This window comes from Zonotrichia leucophrys, chromosome Z (genome assembly GCF_028769735.1).
Source record: "Zonotrichia leucophrys gambelii isolate GWCS_2022_RI chromosome Z, RI_Zleu_2.0, whole genome shotgun sequence".
Lineage (NCBI taxonomy): Eukaryota > Metazoa > Chordata > Aves > Passeriformes > Passerellidae > Zonotrichia > Zonotrichia leucophrys.
The window spans coordinates 29,716,209-29,742,463 of NC_088200.1; the positions used below are offsets into that span (position 1 = coordinate 29,716,209).

At 40.5% G+C, this 26,255-nt stretch overlaps 1 protein-coding gene across 3 annotated transcripts; it reads right to left on the reverse strand.

The window, feature by feature from the left end:
• Positions 1 to 2,834: 2,834 nt before the first annotated feature.
• Positions 2,835 to 25,963, reverse strand: MIER3 (MIER family member 3). Of its 3 annotated transcripts, none has more exons than XM_064736075.1 (13): positions 25,858 to 25,963; positions 25,039 to 25,199; positions 22,851 to 22,996; positions 20,417 to 20,551; positions 18,902 to 19,022; positions 16,575 to 16,660; positions 16,314 to 16,386; positions 14,049 to 14,200; positions 13,518 to 13,599; positions 8,748 to 8,842; positions 7,130 to 7,257; positions 6,795 to 6,940; positions 2,835 to 6,713 (listed from the first exon to the last, which is right to left on the reverse strand). In XM_064736075.1, exons 3-13 carry the CDS (start codon positions 22,947 to 22,949, stop codon positions 6,256 to 6,258), a joined length of 1,575 nt encoding a protein of 524 aa, XP_064592145.1. In that variant the 5' UTR covers positions 22,950 to 22,996; positions 25,039 to 25,199; positions 25,858 to 25,963; the 3' UTR covers positions 2,835 to 6,255. The 3 variants fall into 3 exon arrangements, with proteins under 3 accessions (XP_064592145.1, XP_064592144.1, XP_064592143.1); XM_064736074.1 differs by having other exon boundaries at positions 8,748 to 8,839; positions 25,175 to 25,199; positions 25,858 to 25,961; XM_064736073.1 differs by having other exon boundaries at positions 25,175 to 25,199; positions 25,858 to 25,961.
• Positions 25,964 to 26,255: the final 292 nt, after the last annotated feature.

Here is a 26,255-nt window from a genome sequence, read left to right on the forward strand (position 1 = left end):
AGAGCCATCAAAAGAGCCTTCAGGTCCCTGGACAACTGGGAGTCTGAGGGATCAAGAGTACAGGTAGTGTTTTCCTTGATTCTTACAGTAACAAAGAATAATGTTGATAGGATGATGAACCAAGGGAGTCTCGGTGCCCTGAGCTGGAGGACCATGACTGTGAGAATGATAAGCTCCCAGCTGACTGAGCTTGTGTGGGACCTGCTGCTCCAGCTGGATCCCTACAAATTTATGGGGTCTGACAGGACTCATCCTGTCTGGATGGATAGGATGAGTCAGAGAATCCTAAAAGAGCTGAGTGATGCTGTTACAAAACTTCTCTCAATGATTTTTGAGCAGTCTTGGGAATCTGAGAGGTTCCATCTGTCTGGAAGCTGGCAAATGTCCTGATTTTCAAGATGGGAAAGAAGGAGGACCCTGGAAAACACAGGCCTGTCAATCTCATTTCAGTGCCCAGTAAAATCATAGATTATTCTGGGAAGTATTGAAAAACAGCTGGAGGACAATTCAGACACTGGTCACAGCCAGCACAGCTTCATGAGACGGAAAGTCCTGCTTGTTGAACTGATTTCCATTTATGACGAGGTAGCACATGTAGGAAAGCCAATTGGTGTGATCTTTCTGGATTTCACTAAAGCTTCCATTGCTCTCTCCCACTGTATCCTGGACAAAATGTCCGGCTCACAGCTGGACAAACACGCCACGGGATGGGGTAGAGCTGGCTCATGGGCTGGGCACAAAGGGTTACAGTGCATGGGGTGGTATCAGACTGGGGACCTGTCACTGGGGGTTCCACGGGGCTCTGTCATCAGGCCTGTGCTCTTTGACATCTTCATACATGACCTGGACAAAGGATGAAAAGGAATAGTAAGTTTGCTGATTACCCTAAACGTAGAGGAGCTGCTGACTCCCTTGAGGGCAGAGAGACCATAACAAATTAGATGGGCAATCACAAACCATATGAAGTTTAACAAAGGGAAGTGCCAAGTTCTGCACCTGGCATGGGGCAGCCCTGGATGTACAGACAGGCTGGGGAATGAGAGGCTGGACAGCAGTGCCATGGAAAGGCCCTGGGGCTCTGGTCCATGGCAAGCTGAACATGAGCCAGCAGTGCCCTGGCAGCCAGGAGGGCCAAGCGTGTCCTGGGGGCATCAGGGACAGCATCAGCAGGCGGGCAAGGGAGGGATTGTCCTGCTCTGCTCTGCTCTGGGTCAGCCTCACCTCCAGTGCTGGGGGCACTCCTGGGTGCCACAGTATCAGACATTAAACTACTGGAGAACATCCAGAGGAGGCCCATGAGGATGTTGAAGGTTTTGGAGGGGAAGCCTGATGAGGAATAACTGAGGTCACTTGGTCTGTGCTGCACTTGGAGGAGACTGAGGGGAGACTGCACTGTCGTCTTCAGCATCCCCAGGAGAGGAAGCAAAGGGGCAGGCACTGATCTCTTCATTCTCATGACCAGTGGCAGGACCTAAGGAAATGGCTTGGAGTTCTGCCCGGAGAGATTTAGGTAGGGTATCAGGAAAGGGTTCTTCTCCCAGAAGGTGTCTGGGGGCTGGAACAGGCTCCCAGGGAAGTGGTCACGGCACTAAGCCTGCCAGAGTTCCAGAAGTGCTCACACAATGCTCTCAGACACATGGTGTGCAGTGGGTATTGTGTGCAGGGGAATAAGAGGTTGGACAGCAAGCTGCACTTGGATGATCCTAATGGGTCCGTTCCAACTTAGCATATTCTATGATCCTATGACTTGGCTGTTTGTTGCCTAAGCACTCCAAGGACTTAATCTTACCTTCTGCTGACAGAAACTCAGGTTTCCTACCTAAATGGAAGTGTAAGTTACGTAACCGAGTTGAGGGGAGTTTAGATTAAATATACACACATGCAAAAATACAACCATTTTTAAGACTCCAATACTGCAAGGCTAACAATTAGTTGCATCAAAACAAGAACTAGATGGGGTCAGTCCTAATCATTTATTGTACCATTGATTGTTATGCTAAACAACTAAAAAAGGGAGGTGCGGCTTGTAACTGAAATGTTTTGGATAGGTATTTTCTTTTGCAGATTGTACTGGCCATCATTAGGAGACAACCTTTGTCTCCCATCAGGGGAAGCAAAGCTCATTACTTGGCAAATTACAATTTCTGCTGTTTAGAATTATACCAGCTTGTACTCCTGTCTAAGTAAAAAAATAATAATTTCTTTACTTGAAGATTTATTGTGTCAGCCACTGTAAAAACAAGCATGCTGGGTCTAGGAGAGAACTCCACTAACTCCATCAGGCATTTGACAGAATTGGTATATAAGATTTTACAGCTTTTCAGGGTCTAAGATCAGTGCTTGTTGTTTGAGGGACTGGAAAATCAAGGCAAAAAGCACTTCAAACTGTTTAAGTTCAACATTAAGGCCTAAGCCAAGTAAAATTTTTGTACACACAGCTGTAATCTAGCTTGACATGGATTTATGAATTTGGGTGAATTTTCTTTCCCCAGAAAAAAGGTATGTGTTCCATACAGCTTAGATATAGTCAGAGCTCTGGGTGACACTGCTGCAATGTGTTACCTTGAAGCCACAATTAAGTCCCATCTGAGATTTGCTATACTTTAGCCATAATGTTTTAAATGTCCGAGGGAAACCATTACTCATCAGCTACCTGCACCACCATGTGCTGCATTTTTTACTCCTCGGTGTACCTCTACAAAGATGGTAGCATGTGCAGAGTTCTTAAAAGTGCATTCAGAGTTACTGCTAAATATCTCTGGAAATGAAGTAGCAAACACTAGTCTACACTAGTGCTACTACACTAGATGCATGAAGAGCTTTACAAATAAAGAAAGGTTTCCAGACATTTATTTCTGGAACTGTACACCAGGTATTAAAGTACAACAAATACAAAATAATGCTCAAAAAAATCAGTGTTTATGTACAAATATTAAAACCAATGCAACAACAGCGACTTCCTCTTGAACATCTGATACTAAAACATGTTCCGATTGTCACTTGATTTGTTGTTATGCACAGGGTAGTTACTTTGAACTGAGAATAACTGGAATCTCTGTTTTATCAGGAAGACTATAACCATTCCTACTTTATTGTACAATTGATAGCATCTTCCTCCTTCTTTCAATGCAAAATAGGAATAATAAAAATAGTAACCTTGTCATTATCTTACAAATTACTGTATTTCATTTCCCTGTCTGTAGACAATGTGCTTGTAATGCTGGGCAAATAGCGTCCCTGTTGGTCAGTTTATCCATTAGTTTACATTCAAAGTTGAAATACTCATTAGAAACTTTGGTTAAATTAAGTAGTATCACTGTGTTCTACTTGAACTGAAGTTTTCCTATATTTCTGCCTCTCAGTTTCAATTGCACAATTCACTGACCTAATTGTACACAATTCCGTATTCTTCAAACAGTATTGTACATCCTTCAAGTAAATTCAGCAGTTTGACCATTACAAGAGGAAGACTAAACACTTAAGAACCTAGCATGGGAAGATGACGTGTGACCAACTGTGGTATTGCTATAATCACAGCACCAGTTACACTTCTACATGAATCTGCTACCCTCTTTAGATTCCCTGTACATAAAAAGGATACATTTACCAACACTGCAATTGCCCATTATGGATTTTTTGGTTTGTTTGTTATGAAGAACACACGTGGCAAAGGACAAAGAATTCATCACAGTTTGTTACAAGAATTGTGCTTCACTGTGTAATAGCCAAGGCATTGTAATTTCTTCACATGGTTGCAATTCAGTTATCTCCATGCTGACTTTGAAAACACAATTCTTTTAATAAACAGTAACAAGTTCTCCATTTAAATGTTTAAACTGAGAGAAAAAAAGTAAGTCCAGCTTTTAAAAGTAAAGTTCAATAAATAGCTATTTTACATGGATAAAGTCATAGTGGTACAAATTCGTGGATGTCACATCAAGCATGCACAAAAATGTTACTATACACAGAAGTAGTCAGAAAATATTGGAAGAGTATCTAAAAAGATATGAAGAATTTACATATTTACGAAATCTTGCAAATTATTGCCTCATTTTAACAAGGAATTAAAAGTAAACGATGCCAGCTAGCTAGCCAACAGGCTAAATAAGATCAGCATTTATATTAGACTACCCGGAAATCATTTTTCTCTCATATCATTTTCTGAATTTTGGTCAAAGTCTTTATTAAATAACTAAAGTGTCCACTCAACTTGCTGACAACCCAAACCTTAGACAAGTCTCTGCCTACTTTAAGAGCCCAGCAATGCATAGATAAACTGAGTATATTACTGCATCAACTAATAAAAATGGGCATGTTCATTTAAGTGCAACTGGTATAAGCATTCAGTCATCCTTGTATGATTTTTATACAGACCAGCCACTCACTGTAAACCCATAGATAAACTTGAATGTGTAACAATGGAAGATTATGGCCAGAATTCTACAAAATTACTTAAAATGGGCTGATTAATAAACAAAGGAAACAAGGTACAAAGTTCAGCACAAAACACAGCAGTAAGAAGCTGAGAACTTAGCTAAAAATGTCAAGAGTACAACACAGGGCCAAGGCTACCCGTTATTTACTGTGTACTTACTAAAGTTACATATTTCAGATGTTTAAGTTAAGAACTGATTACAAAATCATATCTACTTTTGTCCACTGTGCTAAACTAATTTGTTTTTAATATGATAAATGTGCTATTGCATAAACACTTCAAAGCAATCTTCATTATAATGCTGTAAAGAAAACTCCATATGCTGCATCTGAAACTTGGGCTATCAATGCAGTTCACAGTATGCGTAATAAATACCCTCTTCCCTTTCAAATATTAAAGTCACTACCTTCTAATTACTCACCACAACCTTGAAGCAACTATTGAAAATATCAACAATGCAAACTTAATTGCTTGAATAATGAAAACAAATTAGTGGCAATTAAACTTGTAATACAAACAGTGCAAAGAAAAAGTACGGAGGGACAGGAGTAATGCTCCTGAAGGGACGTTCAGGCTTTCATTAGAACACCCTGCAAGCTGTATGCTACAACATCTTACAAGCCAATACTATGCTTGGTTCCTGCAGCAACTGGAACAAACATTTGCAAGACAAACATCCCGGATGGCTAAATTGCACTCAAGGTTCAAAATAAAAAAATGTAACGAAGTTAAATAGTTGCTTTTATGGGATGCATTTATACTCATCCCTTCCTATTTAACCACAGAAGTGAAGTGCCGTTTTGAATCCAATGACTTGCCAAAACAAATAAATGCAATCCACGCTAAATAAAAACTTTCAAGCATGTACTTCAAGGTTCCACTATTACTATATAAACTAGACAGTCCCTCAAAACTGTAACACTTGAACTGCAGTGCTCCAAACAACTTAAGATGTCTTCCAAATGTAGACTGTTTAGTGGTAAATCCTAAGCTGTGCAGACTGTAGCTTTATACATCAGCTGCCTTAGGAAAGTTAAGGTACACGATTGCATTACTCTTCAAAGTTGTGGACAAACCCCTTCCAAATATAATATAGCCTAAAACTCATCTGTTTGAGTCAGTAAGTTTAAAGTACACAGACGTCTATGGCAGCATGATTACTTCTTTGTAAGGTAGCCATGACCTTTAATTTTGCAACAGCATTCAAGTGTAGATCTTCACTTTACTCATCTTAAGTCCCTTGTGCTAGCTTCCACCAACATGAATTTGCTGCTTTGTAAACTGAAGTGCTCTAGTTTAGTATCACATGAGAGAAGGTTCCATTTAAAAAACATCCTTGTATGTTTGTGCAGTTTAAAATAAACAAACCCATCCCTGCCTTTATAAGGGGGGGAAAAAAATGCTACATTGAGCAGGGAATCAGGATCGGTACCTGTAAACATTGTTATTCCACTGCATCCATTACGGCAAAAGTAACTTACTAAAAAAGCCACTCCAATCCGTTCAGAACTTCTGTGCTGGTTTTGAAACGGTGGCCTCCGTCTACAGGCTTTAGGAAAAAAAAACTGAAGCAGAGCTTAAAGCTGCATCACAGAGTTCTCTTAGTCCCAAACTCTGCCACACATCCTATGACATTTCCACATTTATGGACTGAAAAAAGAAATTACTCTTGATAAATCAAGATATAGTTCTATACATACAAAGACATCACTGATGTCATAAAGTTCAAACTTCCAGTGAAAGACTAAGCAAACCTGATAGCTCCCATCAAGTTTACTACTACTGCATAAAGTACCCACTGTTTGTTTAGTTTTCCACAGTCATTCTGAATGAAGGGCAGCATGTTGGTGGAGAGTGTGGGTATTGATAAAACCATTTGTCTCATTTGCAGATAGACTGCTGAAGTCAGCCACTGAAACAGCCATTTTGGCACTGGTAATGTGGTGTGTGTGGTTCTCAAAGTCCACACCAAGGTTATTTACAGAGACATCATTCATGAAAGATTCTGGGACAGCAATCCCCATTTTCAATCTCTTCGCAGGTCTTTCTGCCTCCTCACTGCACATGTTCATTTGGTTTAGCTCTGAATGATAAAAGCCAGTCTCAAATAAATTAAAACAATCACTTTCACCATTGCTGGGCAAGTTAAGCAATTCTTCTGTTCCAACAGGCACATGATTAACTGGTGCTCGGGGTAAGCTGTCCATGGGAGGAAAACCATCATCCAGGCAGTTCACATCTGAAGTGTGGCAGACCGTAGCTACAGTGTTTGTCAGTGCTGGAAAACAGATGAATACAAATGCAAATGAAATAGTTGTTTGTGTAGTTCCAACAATTATTTTTTTTCCCCTTGATTTACCTGTCAACTCATTGGCAGTGATAGAGTTCAGAATGCTTAGCTGTTGGTCAGGAATGGTTTCTGTTCGACTATTAGATGTTAAGGCTGAAGAATGTACAGCTCCTCCAAGGGATTCTGCTTCATCTACCAAACGATCCATGTAGTCCCTAAAAGAATATTGCATCCATAATTTATTATGTAACTAGAAAACAAGACCTATAAATGACGATAGATTTAATTTCAGTTGCCATAGCCACTGAAGCTTTGCACTGCAGTGACAGAAGTGGGGTGGGGGGGAAGTCTTCTACATTATATAGATTTGCAACAGAAACACATTCCAATAACATTTTACTTACGTAACTCCTGGATGATGGTTATATTTCTTCTTTCCAAATCGTGTTTGCTGAGCAAAGTAATCATAACGTTCCGACTTCTTCCACATGTAGTAGAAAGCCACACACTCAGCAACTGTTCTGGTTCTTACCTAAAGGGCAACAAGAAGAATTGACAAGATTAATGCAAAGACTTAGGTTTTGTTATCTTCCCAATTCCCATTCCTGCAATATTGTTAGTTTTTATTGTTTTGGAACAAATCTTAGCAGACTTCAAACAGACCTATAGTTTCAAGTATTACATTTGTTCTATTCAATGCATTACTGGATGTTTTTTTCTTAATCTAGGTTGAAGCTCTATCTACATCTGAAGTACTTAGACATAAGCATTTTTTAAACTGTAAGATATACCCTTTCTTGTGAGGGAAAAAGCTGAACAAATGAATGATCTAAGAGGAGTGAAGCACCAAAGACTCTGGATATGTGTTTCTTTGGGGAAAGTCCAGAACTGTGGAGGCTTTAGTAACAGAGTTGTCCAACCAGAGCAGTAAATGCTTAAACAAAATAAAACTGTTAGTCTTGTTGAGAAGGTAGTAAGGACTGAAACATTTCGCATCATCATCACATCATCCACAGTTCCAGTTTTACAACTCTATCCAATATACAATGCTATCCAATACAGTCAGGCAGTAAAATATATTTGAGCACTTCCAAACATGCAGAAAGATCAGTGGTGAATCCAAAATGCCTTGGGTGCAGTAGTAAAAAAACCCTGGGAAAAAACCCAGCAGACTTCTTAGACAAATTATGGACCATAGTGACACATCAACACAAGTGTTTTGTTCCATGTTGGAAAATATATTTTTTATCTCTGATGCGTTAATGCTTATTGTTAAAGTCCATTTAAAATCTCAGCTATCCAAATTATTTGAGTAGGTCAAACTAGTTACTGGGTAAGACCAGCAGATAGCTGCTGAACAGCAACCACAACTCTACAAAGTTCACCTGAAATACAATAAAGGCTCCTAAAGAAAGAATCCCTTTAATATAGTATCAAAAACATAAGAGGTATACAAGACATTTGGAAATACTGATATTGTAAACTATTGCTTTTTGATAAAAATAACAAAAAGGCCTATTCTTCAGGCACAGAGAAGTCAATCAGAAGCAATCCAGACCAAGCTTAGAACTAATATTTTGCTCAGAAAAGAGAGTGTTATGGATGACTATACCTTATGAAAACACAGAACTCAGCCTGATTCTGTAAACTTGCACCTTCCTGGTGATGGAATAAATTAGGCAAAGATGCATTCTCCCCTCCTATAGCCATGGTAAAGAAATACTGTTCACTTCTAGGAAAGGCATGAATTTAATCTGAATTGTAATGCACATGCATGCATAGAAGTAATAACAACTTAAGTTGATTTCACAGACAATATATTAACTCATCTCACAATGCCTAGTATTTCTAATGACATTTGGAAACATTACTGCAAAAGAAAGGAAAAATTAGTTAAAAAATGCCAAATTTATTTTAATATTGTTCTTATTTCCTTCTTTTGTATGGCTTCTAACAAACAGATTGCCTTCGCATAGTATCATACAATTTACCAACTCTTCCATTTAACTGTAAAATACTAACCTTGTTTTTCTGTATGAGATGGAAGTCTTTTCCATACATAAGAAGTGCATTTTCAAAGCTTCTGCATTCTTCTTCTGACCATGCTGTCATCTCTTCTAGATAATTATAAAAGTAGCATGAGAAACTTGATTTCACTCATTAATCTTTTACAAAGAATAAAAATTTTGTTCCTAATGGATGAATATTCAAATGCATTCTAAAAAGAAAGCAATTCAGTTATTTAGATCATTTTATTTCCCCTACTGAGAAACTATCCTACCTGAAATTTAACATTCTTCTTTACAAAGAATGATCTAGAAGAGTTTGATTTCAGAAATCTTTCATACTTGAAGGCAAAGGATATTTCAAAGGTTTATTGTTCTTAATACATTTGTCATCAAAAAATAGTGATTGATAAACATCACTGAGGTGGTAAGTATGATAATTTTTCTCAATATTTCTTGTTACAAAGGACACAAGGAACAGTGGTTGTTGGAAAAAAGAGCAAAAGAAAATCGTGTTTTGACAGATGGCCCTGTTCTGAGTGAGCACCACAGACAAGAAGGCCTGAGAGAGCTCAGCCCTGCAGTGCAAACCACAGAGCAGTGCTAGGCCCACACCCTCCCAGGCACTCAGCAGTCTAGGCCATGCCTTACCCAGGATCCAAGGACCAGCCTGGATGCCGGCCATGGTGCACGGCACTGTAAATCACAGCTGAGACACAGGGTGGGATGAACTGTCATCGAGAGGGCAATTCCAACCTGACACTGACAGCCAGGTGGATCCAGCATGAGACAGACTGCCCAAACACACAACACCTTGCCTGGTACCACAAACCACCTGGTGAGGTAGTTTTTCCACACTTGGAGGAGTGCCTCAGCACCAAGCCTAGGTCAGGAAGCCATACAGCACCAACTGACAGGGACTACAGTTAACATGATCCAGGCTTTTGAAAAGTAAGGGATATCAGGGAATCCAGAAAAAAAAACCCAAATAACCACCTGGTCCTAAAGAGCCACAGGGGGTCACTTCTAACCCTGTCAGATCTCTTAAGGAGAAACTGCAAATTTCTTTTCTCCTCCTTTTTTTTTTATTTTAACAATTAAGCCTACATTTTCTAAAACTGGTTGGTTTGACAAACAACAACAAAAATCATTCAAGATTCTTGTTAATTTCCTGTCTTGATTGTAGCTTTGGGTATATATATAAGCAAGGAGGGGTTTTTCAGATCTCTTATATTCATAATGGTGATTCAAAAAGTTTCCACTCAGAATGTAATGCCTAAAATGTAAAGCCAGTGGGGCAAAATGCATTCACACATTTCAAAGTATCTCTGGAAGCAAACACTGAAGAAGACCTTTTTGCTCCCAGATAAAAAGCGACAATTGTTCTACTGCACAGCTGTTTTTTTCTTTCTGAGCCCCATTAATTTTGCATTCCTTACTACAGAGTTCTCAGCCTTTGAAGAGGAGAAAACACCCCCATGGAAAGTGTCACTGCCAAGAAACTCGCCTTGGAGTGGTATATTTTTGAGAACAGTAGTGAGTTTCAGTAGGTAGAGTAGATCATAGTATAAAGGCTACTTGAAGACACAGACATTGACAGCATTACAGAATCATAGAATCATTAAGGTTGGAAAAGACCTCCAAGATCATGAAGCCTTTGATCATCTTTGATCACCTTTGAACATCCTTTGATCAAACACCACCATATCAACCACAACACTAAATGTCTTATATCCAGTTGTTTCTTGAACATCTCCAGGGATGGTGATTCCATCACCTTCTTGGAAAGTCCATTCCAATGTTTGACAACCCTGTCCATGAAGTTCTTTGCAATACCCAATATAAACTTCCCCTGATGCAGCTTGAGGCCACTTCCTCTCATCCTGTCACTGGTTTCTTGAGAGAAGAGGTCAACCCCCACCTGGCCACAGCCTCCCTTCAGGCAGCTGTAGAGAGTGATAAGGTCCCCCCTGAGCCTTCTTTTTTCCAGGACAAACACCCCCAGCTCCCTCAGCTGCTCCTCACAGCACTTGTGCCCCAGACCCTGCCCCAGCTCCATTGCCCTTCTCTGGACTCTCTCCAGCCCCTCAGGGCCTTTCCTGCAGTGAGGGCCCAGCCCTGGGCACAGCACTGGAGGTGCGGCCTCAGCAGGGCCCAGCACAGGGGGACAATCCCTGCCCTGGCCCTGCTGGCCACAGCATTGCTGATCCAGGCCAGGATGCCATTGGCCTTCTTGGTCCCCTGGGCACAGCCTGGCTCATGTTCAGCTGCTGTCACCAGCACGCCCAGCTCCTTTCCAGCCACTCTGCCCCAGCCTGTGGAGCTGCCTGGGGTTGGTGTGACCCAAGGGCAAAACCCAGCACTTGGTCTTGTTGAAACTCACTCCACTGGCCTCAGCCATGATCCAGCCTGCCCAGATCCCTCTGCAGGGACTTCCTGCCCTCCTGCAGATCCACACTCCCACCCAAACTGGTTTTGCTTGCTAACGGACTGAGAGTGCACTCGCTCCAGATCATTGATAAAGATATTAAACAGAAATGCCCCCAGTACTGAGCCCTGGGGAACACACCAGCAGAGTGTAATTCTATTTACCACCATTCTCTGGGCTCAGCCATCCAGACAGTTTTATCCCAGTAAAGAGTGCCCCTGTCCAAGCCACAGGCTGACAGCTTCTGCAGGAGAATGCTGAGGAAAATGGTGTCAAAGGCTTTACTGAAGTCTAGGTAGACAACATCCACAGCCTCTTCCTCATCTGCTAGGCCTTACTCCTCCATCTATCCTGTACCATTTTAATGAGAGTATGACAATTCCATGTGAACTGGGGATGGGGTATGGGTAAGGACTACTAGCCCTTAGGATGGAATTTTGGCCTCTAAGCTGATGCCTCAGGTTTTAGTTTTTGTATGTTTCAGATTCTGTGAAGTTCTTTAGTGTGCAGTTCTGAGCTTCATATTAAGGGATGGTAAGCTCTCTTACAGAACAGGCAGACAAAACAATTCCTTTCCCAGCTTGGGACCAAGGACAACCAACCCAAATTTCAGGCCCAAGAGCATAAACAATGGCAGAATGAGAGAGAAAAACAAGAAGGATGGGACTTCATAACCTAAAGCTGTAACTGGTCAATTAACTCCCAATATGTAAATGAATCAGAACTTAAAAAAGTGAGAGACCTCATCTCTGGCTGCACATTTTGTGACCATTTTGGGCTCATCTTGTGTGTAGCCCTGGCTGGGCTCTTGTGGATGCACTGCCCAATGTGCATCCATTAAGCCTTGTAATAAATCCCTACTTTGTTCTTTAACTCCATCTAGCCTCTATTTTAGGTCAGCCTTCACAAGGCATCAAAGCCACAAAAGAACAGAGGTATTTTTCAATCCTGAAACAGGAACCTAAATTCCAGAGAGGTACTGGACTTAGGATACAGCCCTACAGCTGACACTTCAAGGTTTACACAATCTCTTCTTGTACATGACTTTTTAAAGCATTCCTCTTATAGTCCTTATTGCCCCCTTCACCTTGACCTTTGTGTCTTGATTTTGGCTGAGATACTTTTTTTTCTAGTAGCTGGTAAAGTGCTGTGTTTTGGATCCCATATGAAAACAATATTGATAACACACTGATGTTTCGGCAGGTGCCAAACTGTGCAATCCAGGACATTTCAGTGTCCTGTGCTCTGCATTGCTCAGGTGCCCCAGAGGCTGGGGGAGCAAGGCCAGGAGAGCTGACCCGATCTGGCCAAAGGGATGTGCCATACACAGAGCAGCATGGCCAGGATGGAGCTGGAGGAGCTGCTGGGGATGGGCTGGGATCAGTCAGCAGGTGCTGAGCACCCGCGTCACTGAGCATCACTGCCTCCCTGGGGCTTTAGTCCTCTGTCTTTCCCTTTCATTACAGTTATTATTGTCATCAGTATCACTGGTATTATTACTGTATTCTTTTTTTGTTTCCATTATTAAACTATTCTTAGCTCAATACCAAAGCTTTACTTTTCTCCTCTAGTTCTTACTTCCACAGGAAAGGACGTGGTGGGGCAGAAGTGAGTGAGCAGCTGTGTGGTACTTCAGCTGCCAGCCAGCGTTCAAGCACGCAGACACCTGTGTCTCACAGCACCCACACTGCACACATGCAGCTTCCCTCTGGATCTGAGTACAGGGCTATCTGCCAGAATATCAACTTACAGCAGAGCTCATAACCCATTCCACTTCACCAATACACATGCAAAAATAAAGGACAAAACCCCATCTTTGACAGACTCTGGTTTTCATTTAAGGGATTAATAAATAATAAGGACAAACAAGATGGAAGCCCATTTTCCAATGCAGACTCAAGGAAAGCTCTCCATGCCCTATGGAACTATACAATAGAGCCTGTTCAGGGCTGGCATAGCACGAACGCTAGCACAGTGTGGGGGCTTACTTATGTACCAACCTACATTCTGATTTTGGTACAAATGTTATCAGACTGTAATCAATCACTATCTCAAAGAGATACTAAATTAATAGTGGGCGAGAACAGCTTTATAGCAGCAGAATCACATCCCTCCCCACCCTTCTCAATCTGTTTCATTGTTACAACAGCTGTGGAAGAAAGAAGGGAAGATCAATCGCAGATCCTCGGCCTTTCTACAAACTACTGTACTCAATTGGCCAACTGTCAGATTACACCTAATTTGGGCTAAAATCATCATGACAGGGATGTGCTTGATAACGTGATTCCTACTCAAGGATTTTCCACAAAACTTTTTTTTTTAAACCATACTTTTCTGAAAAAACAGGTATTCCCTTACCCTGAGATGCCTTTCCATTTGAGCAGTATCTCTCAATTGCTTCTTTAACATTATGGCTGCTTTTAAGAAGTTCATACAGTGCCTATAAAATAAAACAGGTCTTTAGAAAAAGTCTGTTTTCCAATATCCAATCTAGACTCCAAAACTAGTCTTCCAGTGAACATATCTAGTGTAAAAAAAAAATTAAGTATTTATCTTTACATACAATGAAGATTTAAAAATAAGAGCCAAAACCAAAACCACCCAAAAGCTGAGGCAAGATTCAAGTAAAAAAATGTAAAACACTACATGAAATTATTAAAAGGGCTGAATTTGTCGACAGTATGACAATCAGAAACATCACAGATCACAAGGCTGCTAACATTCAAATACTCAACACTTTTAAACATGTGCTTAAACATTTTAAGTAAGATCCTGACTTCATAATATCCAACACTGAGTAGCAGTGCCTTTATAGTACAAAGCAGAGAAGGAGACCACATGTTAATTACAGAGCTCTGTGTCACAAATGGAACAGGATATAAAACCTACTTGTTCATTGTCCCGTGTATGCAGTCCTTCAGGAATTCTGCCAATCATTTTTTCATTTCCTGTTCTTAAGGAGGTTTCAAAAAGGTATTCTTTAACTTTACTTTCTGAGATCACATCAGGTTTCCAAAGTAAATGGTCTTCATTTTCATAAGCTGATAAAACAGGAATCCATTCATGCCATGTGTAACATTTTTAAGGCTGTAACTTTAAAAGCTATTTCACAAAGAACAGGAACGCAGAAGCAATCAAATCAAGCATGACCATGTCACTTTCAAACTGTAGATCACTTTAGCTAATTAGTAATTTTCAACTAAAATTTGCCAAAAATTACATAACAAAATGGCAATCTATATGGCAATGTGGTGATTTGTTTTTTCATTCAGTAGGAACTGAATGCTATTAAGAACTTGGTATGTTGTACGCTTTAAGTGATTAGGATGTAGAGTCCTCCACAGTACATTGAAATGACATCTGCAATTCTCAGCTTATTTCAAGGATGATACAACACACAAGAGCTGACATGAAGCTTTGTTAGTCTGTGCATATGTTCCAACACTAGATTAAACTATAAATCCTCTACTCTGATCAAGAGATGTGATTATCATTGCACATTATGTTTTATGTACTCTCTTGGCAATACAGAATTTGAGTTATTTAATTCAAACATAGAATCCTAATGGCTGTTACAGCAGAAAAAACGGAGATGCTCAAAGCTCTCCTAAAACTGCAGGAAACAACATTAGGCTAAGGTGAAGAATAAAATGACACAAAGTTCTTTTATGGCTTAACAACACAGACAGCTTTCAGTCAGACATGTTCCAAATGTGAAGTTTATAGGAGTGGAGAACGGCTTTCTAGCTCAATTCTGGTAGCTGGATTACATAGCACAGATGTAAGCCCCTACTTGCCATCACTAGTTCTTCCAGGCATACAGGAAAGGCTTTCATTTAACCACCCAGCCCTACTACCAAGCCCAGCCTTCCAGAGTGCTGGTGATACTCCTCCTCAGTTGTCCTTATCAGCCAAGACAATGCAGTGCTTTTTGCTGGAGTCCATTACTAATAACCCCAAAAGATGCTCCTTGAGTGCTCTGATCTGGCAGCTGCCCCTTTGCTCTTGGCCACGCTATCAGACTGGTTCTCTCCACTACCAACTCATTACAGGTAAAACCATCAGACTGACACCTCCTTGGTCATCTTCTGGTTATAAGAACTTCCTTTGTTCTTGGCTAAGGATAAGTCAAGATGTGGAAATAGTAAAAGAACTACGCACATAAATCCAGTCCTTACTTTTCCATTTTTTGCAACCCACTAGCACCATGCTTGGATCTTAAAAAATTGGAGGCTTTCCTAGATCTTAATCAACACAAAGATATTCACTTCCTAACACTTCCAGCTTCATCCCTACCAAACATTCTTCTCTATTGCAAAGGATTATTCCTCAAAAGAGCAAGTGGCACTGTTAAAAAGATTCAATACAATTCACTCAAATAATATCCCCCTTAAATGTTAAAGAACCTTACAGAATATCAAAAATTTACAGAAAAAAAACCACAGAATGCCCTTCATTTATTATTACATCACTCTACCTGTTTCTTAATGTCCCAGCTATTCCACCCATGACCAAATGTTTTTGCATTATTTGCCTTTTTAATTTCACAGCTATATGTACTATGTTTCTAAAGAAACAAAACTCTATTAAATAAGGATCTTTTTTCCCACTCTAGCACAGCTGCAGTTTTTAACCTAAATTTGTACTGGAGTGAAATCATATTTAGAACACCTAATTTTTAAGACACAGTATAACAGGACCTACACAAGGAAATTTAAAATAGCTTATTGCTTTGTTTTCCATATCAGTTTTGTAACTCACATGATTTTACCTGCCAAAAAAAAAAAAAACAAGCAAGGAAGGAGGCTGTTTTGAACCACTTCAGTGTAAACTAAGTTACATGCTCATAGACCAGCTATGATTCTCCAACAAAAGTAACTCCTAACTCCTACAGTTAGTTGACACCTGATATTACCAGACACTTCAGAATTAAGCCTCTAATTTTGACATAAGAATGTCCCCTCTAAGTTGGAGAGTCACATTTCTGAGGTGTAAGTATACAGTTGTGCTACTTCCATTTTCTAGTACCTACTTTAATGGTCTCTGAGACTTTAGCTAGGTAATTTAACTGACCTTACAAATTTAAATAACATTTTCCTATCAAGAACTATGTATAAGCATAAAATAAGAAGTAAAACAATTAGAAGAACATACCCTTTTCATCATCACTACATCTGCCAAGGTAAGCTGGAATTTCAGCCTGGTACTGTGAACCAACCATTATTTCCTGAAAATGTAATAAAAATGAAGAGAAAAAGTGATCAACAATATTTTGCATATACAAGTATAAATAACATCATTAACTGGCGTGTGACATAGAATTCCTAACAAAGGTACAATTTTAGATACATACTAAAAATCTTACTGGTTTTTTTTTAACAGCTAAGTTCTAACTTTAAAAAATGTAATTATTACCTTTCTCAAATCTTCAGATGAATTACCATTGTCTGCCTCTACATCTTCACCATCAGACTCCTTATCTCCATCACAGGTGGTGTTTGCTTCAGAAACAAAGAAGTTTGCTTTTAGCTATGAAGAATTTTATGTTCAAGCATAAAACTACAAGATATCATTTACTTTTGAAAGGAGCACCTGCTTTTATTCAGGGAGACACTTATTGAGTGTCTGTTGAGCCAGATTTCTACCAAAACCAAACTAGAAGGAAGTCAGAACTATTTGTATTTGTGTATTTGTATATTTGTATTTGGAACTAATTGGTATTTGCATACTGCAGAACTGAAACATTCATCATCATTGCAAATGACACAATCTACTGTACAAAAGGAAACAAGATTTTTTTTTTGGTTGATTTTCTCTGTAAAAGCTTATACATAGAGAAAAAGCAGAAAACTTCCAGGGCTATGACACAGCCTCAGGTTAATCACAAAGAGAGTGAAGCTGAAGGCATGCCTCTATTACCTACTAAAACCTTTCAACAGAAGTTTTAATGGGCATTCACAACATTCCTTGAAAGCAGGCTGCCTTAGCACAGAATGAAGATACAGGAGAGACATACAAAATGGAGTAGGTAAAAGAGAGCAAAAGACTCCTTATTCCTCTTTGACCCTGTTTTTTTCTTCCCTTAGGAAGAAATACAGCAGAGCCCTCCAAACAATTCAAATACATTACTCCATAGAATAACTCATATTTTAGAATCTGGAATGCTGTGGCACTGGGTTCTGAAGCAGTTCTGTTTTTATAGTTGTATAATCCCCAGCAGAAGGGAATCTACAGTTGTGACACAATTACACCTATTTTGTATTCTCCAACTTCAGAAAAAAACATACTCATAAACTGGGCTGAAATTTTAGCTTCATCACAACTAAAACATCATCTCTGAACATCAGAGACAATATCCAAGACTGCGTGGACTGATGGTCTTCTTCCATAGTAATTACTAAAATCACCAGTCTATCACTTTTTGGTATTATAAGTAGCCAGCAAGAGGCTAACCTGAATGAATGGAAAAATATGCTTGGACAATCAGGCAATTATTTTGCTCAATTAATGTAAACTCAAGGAAACAGTCTGTGTTATGTACCAGATAATGTGTATCTTAAAACTTAATGCTATCTTAGAATTTGGGAAATGGACAGCAACCAGAAAAATGATGGAACTGCCAACAGCACAGAGAACTGACATCTCCTTCCCTGAAATGGTCGATACTTGATCTTAAAATGTCCAGTCTAATGTTCTAATAAAGTAACAGTCTGAAAGAAAACCATGACAGCAGAGAACAAAGATAACTGTTTCTTAATTCTCAGTACAGATGAGGGGCTAAACATATTTCTCTATGAAGCTGCCGCACTTAAAATGTCATATTCGTTAACAGTTCCAAGTGCCAGCATGTTTTGGAGTTTAACTGAAAAAGCGGCATTACAATTTTAAAGGTTTTCGTATCTCCCTTTCAATACAAAGGTCCTGCTTTTATCAGGCAGCAGCATGCAAAGGGCTATGATTGCTGGTGACTGAGGAGCACAATCCCTTTATTCCCCCCTCCTCTACAAAAATGAAATCCCCCATGCAATACCTTAAGATATTTGCCAAACTAAAACTGTGATGTAAGTCCTCCACACTGCTCTTAACTCTAGGACACCAGTGAGCAAATGAGATGCAACAGGCAATGAGGAGTATCTCATCCAGCTCGGATAACTGAACCACTGGTTCTTTCCCATCACTGCTCCATGGATATTGAAATTCTGGTGGTCGTGGGTTTACAGGCCCCATCCCATATAAAACTGCTTTGGCTCACCCCATGAAGTCCTATGGAAAAGTGCTGAGTGTGTGAAGGGAAATAATCACAAAGACACTGCGCCCCAGTTCACATCCACAGGCTGCATGGAGGAGTCACTGGCTTAAAAGCAGCAGCAAAAATTTTAGTACAGAAACACTAATTTAAAAGATGGGTTACATGTTCATATAATTCAATAACATGGAAAATCATGAAGGGTGTTCCTCAATACTGTATTAACTACTGACTATGAAGTAATTGTATTTATAGAGAAATGAATTTTACTTGTGTTTTGAGCAGAGAACCAAATGTTAAGTGTTTTAGGTACTCAGCAATGCCAACCAAAGGCAACATTCATGTACAATATCCTGTAAAGCACTGGTTTTCTACTGGTTTTACTACTCACTCTCCTGGTCAGTGAGTAGTACTCCTCAGTTTTGGTATTTTAAGGTACGAAGCTATATATAATGCTATGACTTTTTGAGTACTATTATAAAATTAGGTTTCCTACATCTTAGTGGCCGAGGAAAGAAGTCAGTAGCCTCATGTGAAGTAACTGATGGTGTCAAGTCATCAGCAGAGGACTGTGTTTCTTCATCATCACCCGACAAGAGGTCTTTAGCGATTTCCTCCTGTATCATTAAAATAAAAAAAATGAAGCCTCAGAGTGACTATAAAATACAGATTTGTGAGCACTTAGATTCAGCCAATTGTAAGCCTCATTAATTAAAATTAATTACCTTTCCATAAGAAAATGCAGCAGACTAGTAGACCCTATTCCTTTAAAGAAAAAGCTGGTTTGCTCCTACTAACTCTAAGAACATTTCAGAGTCACACATAGTGGTTTCCCTCTGTTTTCGATTAAAAAAATGCACAAGAATTAACTTCTGAAAGCATCAATCTCACATGTTCCTCCAACTGCTTCCAGTAAGAAACACCAATGTAAACTGCCTCACGTACTCAGCATTCTGTCATTCTTTGCATCACAGATATACTAAAGCTTTAGAAGCCTACTACTGCCTCCTAAACTCTGGGAAAAAGCCAACCAACCAAAAAAAAACCCCAGCCCAATTTTTTGTAGACTTTGCCAAGAGGATACTTCTAGGTAACAAAACACCAAAAAGATCTGATGTATTTGTAGGTTAAAGAAACAATATTAAGAGAGAAAAGGCACTCTTCCTCCACTCACAGATATGTTTGAACTCCTCTAACAGAGATTTGGAAGGGAAAGAACCGCATTAGACAACTAGCCGACTACATTTTTGTAGCCTCAACACAATCGTGAATCGTAATGAGAATCAGATGTGCAGAGCCATCATTATGTCCTTCTTTCTGTGGAGTTTACCATTACATCATACTCACAGGAAAAAAAACTAGATATACTTACTACTTGCATACTTTCTAAGCTCAACTACAAGCTGCACATGCTTTGTGGCCAAAAATCAGAATAAAAATCTCAGAATTTAAAGTTAATTTGCAAACCACAAAAGCTGAAATTTCAGGGTTTTGTATCAGCAATGCAACACATATAGTCACGACACATCAAACAATCTCTCACCCCCCATAGCTGAGACCTTTCTGAAAGATTTGCATTTAAAAATAAAATTCCAAAGCATTCAAGAGTATATTTTCAAGTTATTTTCATACCATTTCTTGGTACTTGATGTGTGGTGGAAGTCAGAGTTATTTCTGGACATCGCATTTTATCCAAAAATCCCACTTCTTAACTAAAAACACCCAAAACAACTAACAAATCTCCTACTTAAACGTTCTTCGCATGTGTTTCAGAAGAACTGTTAACATTTTCAATTTTCTTTTGTACTAATATAGTGACACTAAAGTTGCTGTGCACCATTATGAGAACTAGATGTCCAATATCCTTGAAAGGTAAGATCCCAGAGTGACAATAAATATTGAAATTACCAAAGGTGTATTTTGTAACATCAAGAGATTATGACATGTAATTTAAAGCCATCTGGATTTCTGCTTTTAAACAACAATTCAAGTGAAAATGATTCAGACTTACTTTATCTAGAGTCATATCTGGAAGTTCATCTGCAAGTTCACTTGGAGAGCTATTTGCACTGGAACCTGGCATAACTGGAATCGTGGGCTCATAGCCATAGAATGCTAGTAAATCTTCCAATGGCATGTTTCCTTCCTAATACAAGAAGATTAACAACACTTCAACATATTGTCAATTACTTGTAAACAGTGCAGGCCTAAGAGAATAAGACATACTTTGAAGAAGAGAAATGAAAAACAAAGAAAAACTAAGCTGAAAGGAGGAATGATTAAAGGTTTAAAATATTGTGATTCTATGATAACAATAATTCATAAACATGTCTTTTGGCATATATGGAAGTTCTGTCAAGCTGTTGGGGAAGACATTTTACTGGATGCAACTAAAGAGTAAATATTACAAACTTCCCGCTTACCTGATACTTTAGAACATGATTTGTCAATATTTCTTCAAGAGAAATATCGAAAACCTTGAAGACTTCATTCCTACATAGCTATAGCCCCACTGAAATAAACCAATACAGCAACTTCTAAGCCCTTTATCTCCTGCACAATGCATTTTATATTAACCATTGAGAATGTAACAAGACAGCCAAGAAAAGGCAAAAATCAAGAGAAAGGCTTGATTTTTGACTTGTCTTTTGCAATAGCTTTTGATCAAGTGATTCTAATAACTATCATCATATTTTCATCCTAATACAATTAATAAAACAATACACAGTGAAGATTTTTTTTCATTACCTGGTTCAAGACATCAGAGTATGAAAAATATTTTCAAATATTTACCCCTTTAGAAGTTATACCTCTAAAAATGTATTGTTGAACTCATACACTGATCAAATTCCTTTTTTTCTTTAGCCAGGGAAGGTTTTAGTCCTGCAAAGACTTTTCACAATGGGTAAACAGAAACTCATGTCCAAGTCTTTCCAGGATAAGGACTTAAAGTAATAAAGTGTTTAAGATGAGTGTCTCTCAGTTCTTCTTTCTTCTATTACAGAAGCAGTAAGAGAATTTTGTGGAGTAAAAACTCCATTTTAACCATCAGGTGTCGAAGTGAGGGAGCGACAACCTTTGTTGTTTTCGCATCTGACTCCGTTTATTCACTCAATCAGTCACTTTTTATAACCGTGTTAATTAAGTTCATGCATATTGCAAAATCTGAGCTCCTGACAGGCTGTAGAGAAAACTTCAGCTCCTCCTTTTGTTTACAATACCTGAAGTTCGTTTACTGAAACCAAGATCAGTGTTCCCACCATAATATGAAAGGTTCTCAAAACCTTCATATCTATTCCCAGACCGGCTGTCTGTTCCCAGTAGCAGCCAAGGACAGAACGGTCTGAGAATCTTGTTGTTTATATAAAAGGTGGCTGAGAACCTAATTATTTAGAGGATCAAGCCTGGGAAAGGCTGCTTCACAGTAGGCTTCTATATTTCCCTCAGCTGAATACCTTCATGGCCTCTTTCTTTAAGCCACGCTTAAACCAGGCTCTCCACAATCAGGCCTGGCAAACTGCTTCACTACTGTAACAGCAAGCTCATAATCAGCAAAAATGTAATTTTAAAGGTAGTAAGGCAGGAGTACAAACACTGTGAACTCCACATGCAGAAAATTTGTTTTTAAGTGGACTACACAACCACAGCTTTAGATTTGATGCTAAAAAATAACACTTTTTCAGAAGTACATTGACTAAGACCTGCAATTATGCTGAGGGGTGCACGTGGGTTAGCTAACAGTAACGCCAATAGCATCAGTTTCTGGGTGTTCAGTGTTCAGCAGGCATGCAGAATGCATGCTACACTGTCAGGGATGAACAAGAGGTGTAAATATGAAAAGCTTCTTATTAAATAGTGTAAAATGGAATAGAAGAAGCCAAAGAGCACACTGATCATTTTGTACATCTGCTGAATGCTAAACTGATGAAACTAAGACATAGGAATACCATTTATATAGCAAATTAATGTGACCCATTGCGCATAATTCTGGGTTGTTTGTTTGCATATTGGAAAAGTAAAACCTGACCAACGTACTGAAATACAGCTAGATGCCATTTTAGTAGTATGCAAAATGTACAGTTTCAACATATAAGTGATCTTAGATAACAGGCCTCTAAAACCTATGCCAGTGATTTCTCTACCAAAGCAAATGTGCTACTAAATCAAAGAAAATATGAGCACCAATACCTTTAAGAAGCTAAGTTCAGCCTTTTCTGTGATGATGCACTGCTACATCCCAACCTGACTTTTCTTTTATACAAGCTGCAAATGCATTTTTGCAGAAAACTGAACTATACAACACAAACTGAAGGGCAGGTTGAATATTCTTTTCACTAGAAAAGTTACAATATGTATGAAAACAAAAATATGTATAGAAAACTACATATGAAAAATGCACATAAAACTACAATATGTACATTCACAAGGAAGAGAGTCTCTCTTACCTTTTCTAAATCTTCAATTTCAGAGCTGAAATTTTTGCTTTCTTCCATCATTTCCTCTTCTTCAAGAGTTTGCTCATCATCATAATCATGTACCAGCATTTCAGCAGATGGGTCAAAGTCATGATCCTCAGATGATAAAGAGCCAACTATCAAAAAAAAAACTTAATGTGAGAAACTTTTTCCCATATACCAATATAAGAAATTAAATCCCAGCAAAAAAAAACCAAAAACATTTATTCTCTTACAAACAGGATCAGAACTCTCAGTGGAGTAATAAATTTGTAACTACTAGACAAATTCAGCAGCTTCTTTAGATGACCTTCCTTTTCATATTTTTAAGTAATAAGGAAGTTTTCTGTCTTGCTACAAACAGAATAGCAGAGAGAAGTACCTAAACAAGAAAAACTAAGTTTTAGGAAATACAATCCCAAATTAGTATTCTACTGAATAAAAGATTGTTCAAAACACTCTTGAAATCATCATTAAGCTACAAAGCACACACATCAAAACATATCAGAAGCTGCAAGTCTGTCATCTACAGACTCTGATTTTATTGATCTGATTTATATGGTAACAAGCATAGTTTTTCACTGGCAAACAGATAACAGATTATGAATTCACATCCTACTAACAGCAAAATAAGTGAGACTCGCTTCCAATAGCTTTAGCCTCACAAATTAATCTTCTAATAAAATTAATCTGTAGCACTAGATCTAGAAAAATAAAGCAGAATTTCAAGAAATGCTATGGAAAATACATTAAAAATAACAAAATGCTTCTAATGGATCACATTAATTAACAACCCAGTGTGATACCCAGTGTGTGGTCCAAGAGACACTATTTAATTACTGAAGACAATACTCAGAAGTAATCAAAAAAGTACTATTATTTTAAATGCACTTTTGTCATTTGAAAGATGATCATTAGAGTCAACTAATTTTCAAGACAAAAATATTCTTCATCAGTAGTCAATGTTCTGCAGTCAAGAATCACCAAATTACAGGGTTGCTTTGCTCTTTAATGTTCACTTCTTTATGGCTTTCAGGTTGGAGGAACAAGACAGATTAGTATATTTCTCTTCCACTTCTGGCTTCCCCTTATATACTAGTGGTCTATTGCAATCCTTAGCTTTCAAGTGTCAAAGAAAAGGTTTATCAAGAATTATTTCTATCAAGGAACTTCTTCAAAAGTTTTGAAAGAAATAACTACAAATTTTCAACCCCCTTCAAAAAATAATACAATATTCGTCTTTGCACTGCTTTCAGCCTTGAGACAGCTGTATATACCAACACTTCTGAACCTTAAAGAATGCAACTTTTCATCATTTATGCTAAGTATTCATTCTGTACATGCAGGTAACTGAACTTTGTTCAGCTTGTCTAAGACAAAGCTGTCAACATTTGTAATATCACACTGTAGAGAAACATTCAGGCCAAAAATGCCTTTTATTCACATGCTATTCATATTATGGTCTCACAGAACTTTCAGCCCAGCTGATGCTACTATAGCTCCAATAATGATATTATGCGTTTAATCCTCCTGCTGTTGGCCATCACATCATGCTCAAGTTTTAGGAAAGTCTCAACTGCCTTAATCTAACATGCACTTACAAGGGTGTGATTAAGATTATTGATTGGAATTGCTTTTTTAACTCACTTTCCATTTAACTCAAGGGGAAGTTCTGTTCTATAGACTTTACATTAAAAAGTCCCACTTCTTCTGTAGTTCTAAAAGTTCAACACCCCATTTAAAACATTCAAAACTATGTTGAAAAATACAAACTCAACAAATTTCATAATGGTTAAAGATGATGACAAACACTGCAGAATGCATTTACATATCAGCAAGTGTGTTCCCCAAATACTTGAGAAAAGCCCCGCTGATGTTAATGATACTTGGTTGTATAATGTAGTCCAAAGAACCTTAACAGCATTTAGGTACAGCCTTAAAAATTACTTGTTGTTATGATTTTAAACATTTTCTGTTATTACCAAGAAGTAAAAAATTTAGACAAGCCTGTAGTTATCAGCAACAAGAGAAGCTGTCTCTCTCCAAGCTATCTGGCTTAACTGAGGTGCTGCCTCAAAAGTGCTACACAACTCTGATTTAATTTTTGGTTCCAAGGAGCCAATTTCTAAGTGCAACTGGACTTAAGTGAAGGATTCTGTAGCGCACATCTCTTAAAAACCTGGCAGGCGGTTAACAGCGTGCACACGAAGCCTTAGGAAAACTACGAGGGGATAAATTTGGGAAGGAGCAGCAAGGAGAGAACGGCGTGCGGGCGACAGGCCGGGTGCCGATGCAGAAGGTGGGCGAGGACGAACCTGGGCTCGAACTCCCAAAGGAAGCCTGCAAGGAAAGGAGAGAGCGAGATAAGAGCGGGCTCCCCGCGGCCCGGCAGCAGGCAGGGCCCTTCATTCCACGCAGCCGTCGGAGCTGCCCCGTTTCCCCGCCACCCCGCTTTTCCCCGCTCCCCTCCAGCCTCAGCCCCGGCGTCCCGCCCTGCTGGCCGCTCCATCCCGCTCACCCTCGCCATCCCTCCTTCCCTCGCTCCCGCTTGCCGCTCTCCGTCCCTCCTCCTCCTCTGGCACAAGGCCCCCCCCCCCGGGGCCGCGCCAGGCCCGGCCGGCGATCCCGCTCCCTCCGGCCCCGGCCAGGCGGGACGTGTCAGGGACCGGACCGGCCGCCGCCTCGTCCCCGCTCCCAGCCCGGGGCTCGCTCCTCCTCCCTCCCTCCGGGCGGTTCGCCATGGCCCGCGCCGCAGCGGCGACACCGCCGGCCCGTCCCGCGGCCCGTCCGCCGCCCGCGGGCCGCGCACCGGCACCGCGCCCGTCCCGCGGCCTGGTCGCGCAGGCTCCGCCGCCCCGGCTCCGCCGCCCCCGTCGGTCCCGCCGAGCAGCCGCGGGGGCGCCTCCAGGGGGTGCCGGGGCGGCGCAGGGGCGCTGCGGGCGCGGAGCCCCGCGGGGCGCCGGACGAACCCCGCGCCCGGCCCGCTCTGCCCGCTCACCTCCGCCATATTGGGACGATGGGGCCGAGCGGCGGCGCCGCGCCGAGTGCCCGGATGGCGCCGTGAGCCAATGGCGGCCGCGGGCCCGCCGGACCGTCCGTGCGGGCGCGGGGGGACCGGGACGGGCCGGGCCGGGCCGGGCCGGGCGGGGCGGCGGAGGCGGGGCAGCGAGCGCCGGGGACCCGCCGGGACCCTCCTCTGGCGGCGCCGCCCCGGCCGGCGAAGGCGCTCGGCCCGCCCCAGCCCGGCCCCGCCCGGAGAGGGCGCCCGCCCCGGCGGCGGAGCGGCAGCGGGGACAGCCAGCGGAGCGCTCGGGGGCCGCCAGAGCCGGGTGACTCCGACAGCCCGGGCCGGGAGAGGACCCGGCCGTGTCACCTCGGTACCGCGTGCTGGTGTGC

Bases quoted from the DNA above. Each gene is read 5' to 3' on its own strand.
- MIER3 (XM_064736073.1), bottom strand. The intron at 14,201-16,313 runs GTATGTTCTTCT...CTGTTTTATCAG, and splicing joins ATGTAGTGATGATGAAAAGG to CTTATGAAAATGAAGACCAT. The intron at 8,843-13,517 runs GTAAGGGAATAC...ATAATTATCTAG, and splicing joins AAATGGAAAGGCATCTCAGG to AAGAGATGACAGCATGGTCA.